The sequence below is a fragment of the Chiloscyllium plagiosum genome, chromosome 5 (assembly GCF_004010195.1).
Source record: "Chiloscyllium plagiosum isolate BGI_BamShark_2017 chromosome 5, ASM401019v2, whole genome shotgun sequence".
Lineage (NCBI taxonomy): Eukaryota > Metazoa > Chordata > Chondrichthyes > Orectolobiformes > Hemiscylliidae > Chiloscyllium > Chiloscyllium plagiosum.
In genome coordinates this window covers 67,769,827-67,781,533 of record NC_057714.1, presented here as the reverse complement: position 1 = coordinate 67,781,533, position 11,707 = coordinate 67,769,827, and the positions used below count along the sequence as shown (strand labels likewise).

Sequence of the window (11,707 nt, the reverse complement as noted above, 5' to 3'; positions counted from 1 at the left end):
CAATTCTGGTTTGTTGCACAATACCAGATCCAGAATTGCCTTCTCCCTGGTAGGCTCCAGTACCAGCTGTTCTAAGAATCCATCTCGGAGGCACTCCACAAACTCTCTTTCTTGAGGTCCAATACCATTCTGATTCTCCCAGTCTAACTGCATGTTGAAATCCCCCATAACAACTGTAGTAACATCTTTGCGACAGGCCAATTTCAGCTCCTAATTCAACTTACATCCGACATCCAGACTACTGTTTGGGGGCCTGTAGATAACTCCCAAGAGGGTCTTTTTACCCTTAGAATTTCTCAGCTCTATCCATACTGACTCTACATCCCCTGATTCTACCAACCCCCCACGCAAGGGACTGAATATCATCCCTTACCAACATGGCCACCCCACAGAAACCATTCTAACATCATAGAAGAGGATGTGCTTTAAGTGTTAAAATGCATAAAGGTAGATAAATCTCCGGGAGCTAATCAAGTGTATCCAAAGACATTGTGGGAAGCTAGGGAAGAAAGTGCGGGACCCCTAGCAGAAATATTTGTATCATCTACAGCCACTGGTGAAGTTCTAGAAGACTGGAGGGTGGCTAATGTTGTGTCTTTATTTAAGAAAGACTGCGAGGAAAAGTCTGAGAAACGTAGGCTGGTGAGTGTAATGGAATGGTGGGTAAGTTGTTGGAGACAATTCTGAGACACAGAATTTACATGCATTTGGAGAGGCAAGGACTGATTAGGGATAGTCAGCATGGCTTTGTCCGTGGGAAATCATGTCTCTCAAACTTGATTAAGTTTTTGAGGATGTGACCAAGATGATAGTTGAGGGCAAAGCATCAGACTTTGTCTACATAGACATTAGCAATGCCTTTGATATAGTTCTGCATGGAATACTGATGAATAAAGTTGGATCACATGGGATTCAGGAAGAGCTTGCTCATTGGATACAAATTGGCTTGATGGTAGGAGACAGGGAGTGGTGGCTGAGGGTTGTGTTTCAGACGAGAGGCATGTAGCCAGTGGTGTTCCGCAAGGATTAGCATTTGGTCTACATTTGTTTACCATTTGCATAAACAATTTGGATGAGATTATAGGAAGCATGGTTTGGAAGTGTGTGGATGACACCAAAACTGGTGGTATAATGGACAATGAAGATGATTATCTATGAGTACTACGAGATCTTGATCAACTGGACCATTGGGCTGAGGTGTGGCAGAAGGAATTTAATTTAGATAAATTTAGTGTATTTTGAAACGATGAACATGGGCAGGACTTACACAGTTAATGGTCGGTTGTTGAGTGTTGTTGAGCAGAGAGATCGAGGGGTTCATGTACATAGTTCCTTGAAATTGGTGTCACAGGCAGACAGGGTGGTGAAGGAGGAGTTTAGCAAGCTTGCCTTCATTAGTCAGAGCTTTGAACAAAAGGAGATGGGACATCATGTTGTGGCTGTGCTGGATGTTGCTGAGGCCACTTTGGAGTGCTGTGTACAATTCTGGTCGCCCTGCTATAGGAAGAATATTATTAAATTGAAAATTGTGCAGAATGTATTTACAAGGATGCTACCAGAACTGACGGTTTGAGTTATAAGGAGAGGTTAGAAAGGCTGAGCCTTCTTTTACTGGAGCATAGGAGTTGAGGGGTGACATTATAGAGGTTTATAAAATCATGAGGGGCACAGATAAGATGCATAGCACCTCGGGTAGGGGAGTTCAAAACTAGAGGGCATAATTTTAAGGTGAGAATAGAAAGATTTAAAAGGGACCTGAGGGCAATTGTTTCACACACGCCGTGATTCATTTATGGAATGAACTGCCTGAAGTGGTAGATGCAGCATCAGACCCAATCTTTAAAAGACACGTAGATAGGTACATAAATTGGAAAGATTTAGAAGGATATGGGCCAAAAGCAGGCACTTAGGACTAGTTAGTTTGGGAAACCTGGATGACATGAATGAATTGGACTGGAGGGTCTGTTTCCATGCTGTATGACTCTATACAGGAGCAAACATCTCTAGCAGTTTATTCATCAGTTCTAATTTATAAACAAAATCATTTTTATATAGCACCTTTCATAATTGCAAGCCACCCTAAAGCATGTTATAGCCAATTAAACACTTTTTCCCCTAGTTTGGTGATTTCAATGAAAGCATAGATTACAAAGTTTGTTATCAGTAGTCAAATGACAGTACCCTGGTCCTTCAGCATTCTTCAGGGGCCTGAGTGCATGCGTTGTTGTGAAAGCCCAAAAAGTAACACTGAGTTTGCTTATTGCAAAACAGTTATGTGAACCAATCATATGTTTAGTGTGTACATGTGCTGTTTTTGTTGTTTGTGATCTGCTGTGTTAATTTAAAAAGTGGCAGTACATTTAACTTCAGTTAATTGGAGAACTTAGTAAATCTGTTTTATAATCAGGCAGCAAAAACGTGCAAAATGGAAACCTTTTCAAAGAGCTTCTGCAGACATCCAATTTCCGGATAAGTGTGGTGGAGGATGCAGATACTGTGGAACTATGTGGAGCACTAAAGGTCAGAAAGACTAATGAAGTTTTGATTCTTTATTAAGACTTCAAATCCTCCTCATTTCAAGCAGTTTTTTATGTTGTTGCCTAAATGTGTGCTCAAGTCTCACTTGTGCTTCTCAAAAGTAAACAGGAGGTACATGGGTGTGACATGGTTGCTTTTTCAGTTCGATGGAGGTTATACTGGACAGTTTGGTGGCATGGAATTGAACCTATGGTTCCCTTACTCACACCATAGTAGTGTGTTCCACCATAGGCTTTGGCTGACTAGTCACATTTGAGAAGTGAAGGGCATGAACTGGGTCTTGCATTTTAAAAGTGAACATAGAACATTAAAGCACAGTACAGGCCCTTCGGCCCTCGATGTTGCGTTGACCTGTGAAACCAATCTGAAGCCCATCTAACCTACACAATTCCATTCTCGTCTATATGCCTATCCAATTACCATCTAAATGCCCTTAAATTTAGCAAGTCCACTACTGTGGCAGGTAGTACACTCCACGCCCCTACTACTTTCTGAGTAAAGAAACTACCTCTGACATCTGTCCTTTATCTATCACCACTCAATTTAAAGCTATGTCCCCTCATGCTAGCCATCACCAATCTGAGGAAAAAGGCTGCCACTGTCCAACACCCTGATTATCTTATATGTCTCAATTAAATTACCTCTTAAACTTCTTCTCTATAATGAAGTTGAAACTTTATTGCTGGAACAGCACAGCAGGTCAGGCAGCATCCAGGGAACATCCTAGTAAATTTCCTCTGAACCTTTTCTAAAGCTTCCACATCCTTCCTATAATGTGGTGACCAGAGACCAGAACTGTATGCAATACTCCTGGTGTGGCTGCACCAAAGTTTTGTACAGCTGCAACATGACCTCATGGTTCTGAAACTCAATCCCTCTACCAATAAAAGCCAACACACCGTATGCCTTCTTACCAACCCTATCAACCTGGGTGGGAACTTTCAAGGATCTATGTACCTGGACATTGAGATCTCTCTGCTCATCTACACTACCAAGGATCTTGGCATCAGCCCAGTACTTTTTATTCCTGTTGCTCCTTCCAAAGTGAATCACCTCATATTTTTCTGCATTAAACTCCATTTGCCACCTCTCAACCCAGCTCTGCAGCTTAACTATATCCGTTGTAACCTACAAAATCCTTCATCACTATCGACAACTATACCGACCTTAATTTCATCTGCAAATTTACTAACCCATCCTTCTATGCCCTCATGCAGGTCATTTATAAAAATAACAAACAGCAGTGGACCCAAAACACATCCTTGCGGTATACCACTAGTAACTGAAGTCCAGGATGAATATTTCCCATCAACCACCACCCTCTGTCTTCTTTCAGCTAGCCAATTTCTGATCCAAACCACTAAATCACCCTCAATCCCATCCCATGTGCAATAGCTTACCATGGGGAACCTTATCAAATGCCTTACAGAAATCCATATACACCACATCAACTGCTTTACCCTCAACCACCTGTTTGGTCGCCATCTCAAATAACTCAATAAGGTCTGTGAGGTATGACCTACCCTTCACAAAACAGTGTTGACTATCCCTAATCAACTTATTCCTCTCTAGATGATTATAAATCATATCTCTTCTATCCCTTTCCAACAACTTACCTACAACCGAAGTAAGGCTCACTGGTCTATAATTATCAGCGTTATCTCTTTGATATGTTTGAAGAGAGAGAGAGTGTGTGGGGGGGAATTGGGGGGGGGTAACCCTTCTTGAACAAGGGAACATCATTTGCTACCCTCCAGTCTTCTGGCACTATTTCTGTAGACAATTACAGCATAAAGATCAAAGCCAAAGGCTGAGTAATCTCCTCCCTTGCTTTGCAGAGAATCCTTGGATAAATGCCATCCGGCCCAGGGGACTTATATATTTTTACATTTTGCAGAATTGCTAACACCTCCTCCATGTGAACCTCAATCCCGTCTTGTCTCGTCTAGTCACCTGTATCTCAGTATTCTCCTTGACAACATTGTCCTTTCCAGTGTGAATACTGGTGAAAATATTCATTTAGCGCTTCTCATATCTCCTCTGACTCCACGCACAAATTCCCACTACTATCTCTGATTGACCCTAATCTTACTCTAGCCATTCTTTTATTCCTGATATATCTATAGAAAGCCTTAGGGTGTTCCTTGATTCTATCCACCAATGACTTCTCATGTCCCCTCCTTATTCTTCTTAGCTCTCTCTTTATGTCTTGCCTGGCTAGTTTGTAATTCTCAAACGCCCTAACTGAGCCATTGCATCTCACCCTAACATAAGCCTTCATCTTCCTCTTGACAAGAGATTCTACTTCCTTAGTAAACCACAGCTTCTGCGCTCGGCAACTTCCTCCCTGCCGGATCGGTACATACTTATCAAGGACAAGCAGTAGGCGTTCCTTGAATAAGCTCCACATTTCAATTGTGCCCATCCCCTGCAGTTTCCTTCCCCATCCTATGCATCCTAAATCATGCCTTATCGCATTATAATTGCCTTTCCCCCAGCTATAACTGTTGTCCTGCAGTATATACCTATCCCTTTCCATCACTAAAGTAAACATAACTGAATTGTGGTCACTATCATGAAGTGCTCACTTACCTCCAAATCTAACACCTGGCCAGGTTCATTACCTAGTACCAAATCTAATGTGGCCTTGTCCCTTATTGGCCTATCTACATACTGTGTCAGGAAACCCTCCTGCATGCATTGGACAGAAACTGACCCATCCAAATTACTTGAACAATATAAAATTCAGACCTCATTTTCTCTTCATTACCTAGTACCAAATCTAATGTGGCCTTGTCCCTTATTGGCCTTGTCCCTTATTGGCCTATCTACATACTGTGTCAGGAAACCCTCCTGCATGCATTGGACAGAAACTGACCCATCCAAATTACTTGAACAATATAAAATTCCCAGTCAATATTTGGAAAGTTAAAGACCCCCCATTAACAACTACCCTGCTACTATTGCTCCTATCAAGGATCATCTTTGCTATCCTTTCCTCTACATCTCTGGAATTATTTGGAGGCCTATAGAAAACTCCCAACAGGGTAACCTCTCGTTTCCTGTTTCTAATCTCAGCCCATACTAGCTCAGTACAGTCCTCAAACATCCTTTCTACAACCGTAATACTGTCCTTGACTAACAGTGTCACACCACAAACTCCCACCTGTTTTTTTACCATCTTCTCTGTTCTTACTGAAACATCTAAATCCCGGAACCTGCAATCACCATTCCTGTCCTTATTCTACCCATGTCTCTGAAATGGCCACAACATCGAAATCCCAGGTACCAACCCATGCTGCAAATTCACCCACCTTATTCCAGATGCTCCTGGCGTTGAAATAGGCACACTTCATATCAACTTCTTGCGACCTTAAAACCTCACTACTCTCAACCTCCTGTATACTCGAACTACAATTTAGGTTCCCATCCCCCTGCTGAATTAGTTTAAACGCACTCAAAGATCATTAACAAATATCCCCCCCAGGATATTGGTACCCCTCTGGTTCAGGTGAAGACCATCCTGTTTGTAGAGGTCCCACCTGCCCTAGAAAGAGCCCCAATTTTCCGGGAATCCAAAACCCTCCCTCCTGCACCATCCCCGTAGCCACATGCTCAACTCCTCTCTCTCCCTATTCCTTGCCTTGCTAGCACATGGCACAGGCAGCAAACCAAAGATAACAACTCTTGTTTGTTCTACTCTAAGCTTCCACCCTAGCTCTCTGAATTTCTGTCTTAAATCCCCAACTCTCTTCCTACCTATGTCATTGGTGCCTATGTTGACCCTGACTTGGGCCTGCTCCCCCTCCCCCTCATGGATCCCAAAAACATGATCAGAGACATCATGAACCCTGGCACCTGGGAGGCAACACACCAACCATGAGTCTCTGTCATTTAAAGTACCTTTTGTTAAATGGAACAAGGCAAGATGATGAAGTATGAAACTAAATATCCAAGTTCAGCAGGTCCTAGAGAAGGAAGATGGATTGTTGGCCTTTATTTCAGCAGAACAAAATGTAAAAATAGAAAAGACTTGCTAAAACTGTACAAGGTACGAATTAGAGCACATCTAAAATATTGTGAACAATTTGGGTCCCCTTATCTAAGGAAAGGTACAGTGGCATTGGAGGCAGTCCAGCAACGGTTTTCTGGGATGATCCCAGGGATGAAAGGATTGTCTTATGAAGTTTGGCCTGTACCCTATGGGATTTAATATAAAATAGAGGCGATCTTTTTGAAACATATAAGCTTCTTAGGGGGCTTGATAGTGTAGCTGCGGACTTGTAGATGTCTCAATCTGTGGGTGTTTTCGGGACCAGAGGGCATAATCTCAGAGTAATTTATTGATAGAAATAGGACTAACTCTTTACTACTGATGGTTGTCTTGGCTGGGCTGTTACAAATATTCAAGGCTGAGATATAAAGACTTTTAATCAATAAAGGAATCACGAGCTATTGGGGGGGTGGTAAAGCAGGAAAATGTAATTGAGAATTTGCCAGATTATCCTTAATCTCATTGAATGGCCTACATCTGCTCCTATGTCCTATGGTCTTGTCAGTCTGTGTACATAACACCCATTATATGTATTAATCTTTAAACATCTCTGGCTTAGTTTTGAGATTCTTAAGCATGGCAAATCTGTCTTTATTGAATTACTAGATTGAAACGTAATAAAAGCATAACTTGCAATACTGTATTTTTCAGAAATTTGGTCAAAAATCTGATTGATTTTAGTACCAATATTTATTATAACAAGTTTGATAGCAGGAAATGCTGCTTCAGTATCATGAGAGAAATGGCTTTATTTTGCATTTGGTCCCAATTTTGACTTAAGGCAAAGTATTATCTGTGGATCTAACAGCATCTAATCAAATAAAATAACATTTGAGATTCATCCTTTCTCAGAATTAGTCTGGGTGAAGTATAATGTAATTTCTCTTTTCAGATGCAAAGTGAGCTGCTGTGTGTTTCTGACATTTCAATTGCTTGATGCCTTTTTGATATAAAAATACGAAGTGTTGTAAATATTCATCAAGTCTCTCAGCATCTGTGGAGTTATCATTTCAAACTGACACCCTTTCAGAGTCAGACAAAGTTAGAGACTTAGTAAGTTTAAAGTAAGCTTGGAGTCAGTGAAAGGGGAGAGGGTGGGAAAAAGGTGAAGTTCTGTGAGAGAGTGAAAGTCATGAGCAATTAAATGGCAAAAGGGATAATAGTGCAAAGCCAAAAGGAATGATAATTCAAGCAGTCAAGTGACAACAGCTTTATCAAGAGGGGGCGTGGAGGGCAGACTTAGAAACATCTGCTCTCTGAAAAATAAAGAATATGACATAGCCGCAGAAGTAGATCTTTCAGCCCATCAAGTCAGCTTTGCCATTCAATGAGATTATGGCTGATCTGATAACCCTCAATTCCACATTCTTACCTTTTCCCTGTAATTCTTGATTAATTTACTGATTGAAAGTCAATAACTCAGTTTTGAATAAGTGACTAACTCAGCCTTGACAGACCTCTATGTTAAAGAATTCCACAAATTTGTCACTTCCTGAAAGGAGAAATCCCTCCTTGTCTATGTCTTAAATGTGTGACCACTCTTTCTGAGATTATGCCCTCGGTCGTAGACTTACCCACAAAGGGTAAAAGCCTTTCCGTATTTACCCTCTCAAGTCCACTAACAACCTTGTTGCTTCTCACTTATTATTAATCTATTTAAATGAAGAAAAACTACAGAAAGCTGCAATTCAATTGGGATACTTGTGTACAAGACACAGAAAGCTAGCACACAAGTGCAGCAGGTAATCAAGAAGGCTTGTGGAATGTTGAACCTTATTTCAAGGGATTTGGAATATAAGTGTGGGAAAGTTTTATTGGAACACTACAAGGTGCTGATAAGACCATATCTGGAGTACTGTAAGCAGTTTTGGTCCCTTTATTTCTGGAAAGATATCATTTCATTGGAGGCAGTTCAGAGAAGATTCACTAGGATGATCCCTGGTATGGAGAGATTATCGTATAAGCAAAGGTTAAACAGGTTGGGACTCCACTCATTGGAATTTAGAAGAATAAGAGATAATCTAATTGAAACATTGGAATTCTTTAAGGGCGTGACAGGGTAAATGCTGGGATGTTTACCCTTATAGGAGTCTAGGACCAGGGGGCACAGTCTCAGAATAAAAGGGTGCCAATTTAAGAATGAGCTGGGGAATTTCTTCTGAGGGTTAAGAGTCGTTAGAACTCCTTGCCACAGAAAGTAATGGGGGCAGAGTCCCTGTGTATATTTAAGAGATAGAAAGATTCTTGCTCAGTTGAGAAATCAAGAGTTATGTGGAAAGGGCAAGAAAGTGGATCTGAGGAATGTCAGATTAGCCATAATCCCGTTGAATGGCCAAACAGTCTACTCCTACTCCTCCTTATTCTACTATATTCCGATGAGTACAGGCACAACCTACTCAACCTCTTCTCAAATGACAGACCTTCCATACCTGGTATCAACCTCATGAACCTTCTCTGGACTGCCTCTAAAGGCTGTTTATCTTTCCATAAACCAGGGGTCCAAGATGTTCATAGTATTCCAAATGTGGTCTAGAGCCTCTATAGTTTTTGTGAAGCCTCCCTACTTTTATACTCCATTCTCTTTGAAATAAAGGCCAACATTCCATTTGCCATTTCTATTACCTACTGAACTTGAATACGAGATTTTAGTGACTCATGGTTAAGGACTCCCAAATCCCTCAGTTGTATAAATTTCTATAGTCTTTCCCCATTTAAATAACATTCATCTACTCCATTCTAACTGTGAAAGTGCATAACTTCATACTTCCCAACATTACATTTCCTCTGAAGTTACGTCCACTCACTTAACATGTTAAAGTCTCTCTGCAGACTCTTTGTGCTATTCTCACCATTTGCCTTTCCACCTATTGTTGTATCATCCATGATCCTGGCTACAGCACATTCACTTTCTTCATTAAGTCATGAATATATAGAATATAATTGTGGTACCAGCACTGATCTATGTGGCAATCCATTAGTTACAGTTTGCTGCCCTGAAAATATCTCTCTTATCTCAACTCTCTGGCCAATCCTGTATTCATGATATTACACTACCTCCAGCAATATGGGCTCTATCTTAAATAGCCTAAAATATGGCACTTATCAAAATACTAAAAATCCAAAGTTATTTAATCCACTGCTTCTTCTTTCTCTATCCTGCTTGTTATCACCTCAAAGGATTATTGTAAATTTTATTGGCATGATTTCCCTTTCATGAAGCTATGCTGTCTGCTTGCTCATATTGTGTATTTCTAAATGCTCTGCTATTACATCCTTTATGATAAACTTTAACATTTTCCTAACAAGGGTTATGCTAACTGGTTAATAGTTGTTAATTTTATTGGTTCCTCTCTTTCCAAATAAAGGTGTTAAACTGGCAGCTTTCAGTCCTCTGGGGTTTTTCCAGAATCCACGGATTCCTGAAAGATTACTACCAGTGAATTCAGTGTCTCGATAATTGCTTTTCTTTGATATTCTAGGATGTACCCTATAAGATTCAGGGACTTAAGACATCATTAGTTTCCCTTGCACTTTTTCTGTAATGGAAGTTATTTTAGTTATTTCCTCTCTTTTTCCTTTGCCCCTTGATTATTTAGTAATTTTGAATTATTATTGCTACTTCTATTATGAAGTATTTATTCAACTCCTCTGCCATTTTCTGGTCACCCATTATCATTACCTCATTATTTCAGAGGCCTGTGTTCACTTTGGATTTTCTCTTCCTTTCTATATATTTAAAGAAGCTTTTGCTGTCCATCATGATATTACTTGCAGGTTTCTCTCAAATTTATTTTCTCCCTTTTGTTTGGTTGTCTTTTGTTAACTCCTAAAACATTTCCAATCCTCTGGCTTCCCACTAATCTTTGCTGTAATGAATGTTTTTTGCTTTCAGTCTGATGTAATCTTTAACTTCTCTGGTTAACCATGGTTGACATATTTTCTTCATAGAATTGTTCTATACTGGAATTTATCTTTGCTATGAGTCATAAGCTATTTTGTTAAATGTCTGCTATCGTTCCTCAATCATATTTGCTGCTAAACTAGTTACCCAGTCCACTCCTGCAGCTCCACACTCCTTTGTAATGGACTCTATATGGGTATTTCATATGGATTCAACTTCTTTTGATCTAAGATCATTTGTTGCTATTGTACTTATTCAATCGTGTATAAACAATGCTACTCACCTTCTGGCCTGTCTTTTCAAAAAGCCACATATCCTGATTATTTCATTCCAGAATTTGATCTCCTTGTAACCATGTCTTTATGATGGCTACAAGGTCATACCATCAACCTGCATTTGTGTCATTAATTCATTTATTTTGTTTTGAGTACTACGTTCATTCAAGTGATGAACTATTAATTTTGTGATTTTACTACCGTGATTTTGTTACCGTGGTGACCCTATTTTTTGCAATTTTTCAATTGCTTATCCTGTGTTCCTTCCTGTTTCACTTAGAGTCATACAGATGTACAGCATGAAAACAGATCCTTCGGCCCAACCCATCCATGCTGATCAGATAACCTAACCCAATCTAGTCCCACTTGCCTGCACCTAGTCCATATCCCTCCAAACCCTTACAATTCATGTACCCATCCAAATGCCTCTTAAATGTTGCAATTGTACCAGCCTCCACCACTTCCCCTGGCAGCTCATTCCATATGCATACCACCCTCTGTGTGAAAGTTGCCCCTTAGGTCTCTTTTATATCTTTTCCATCTCACTCTAAACCTATGCCCTCTAGTTCAGGACTCCCCCCACCCCAGGGAAAAGACTTTTTCTATTTACCCTATCCATGCCCCTCATAATTTTGTAAACCTCTATGGGCGGCACGGTGGCATAGTGGTTAGCACTGCTGCCTCACAGCGCCAGAGACCTGGGTTCAATTCCCGCCTCAGGCGACTGTGTGGAGTTTGTACATTCTCCCCGTGTCTGCTTGGGTTTCCTCCGGGTGCTCCAGTTTCCTCCCACAGTTCAAAAATGTGCAGGTTCAGTGAATTGGCCATGCTAAATTGCCAGTAGTGTTAGGTGAAGGGGTAAATGTAGGGGAATGGGTCTGGGTGGGTTGCGCTTCGGCAAGTCGGTGTGGACTTGTTGGGCCGAAGGGCCTGTTTCCA

At 40.7% G+C, this 11,707-nt stretch overlaps 1 protein-coding gene across 1 annotated transcript in view; it reads left to right on the top strand.

The window, feature by feature from the left end:
* Positions 1–11,707, top strand: part of LOC122549960 (glycerol-3-phosphate dehydrogenase 1-like protein) — a 59,177-nt gene that overhangs the window by 25,234 nt on the left and 22,236 nt on the right. The window contains exon 5 of the mRNA XM_043690246.1: positions 2,408–2,520. Coding sequence (XP_043546181.1) covers positions 2,408–2,520 — 113 coding nt within the window. The remainder of the gene's footprint in view (positions 1–2,407; positions 2,521–11,707) is intronic.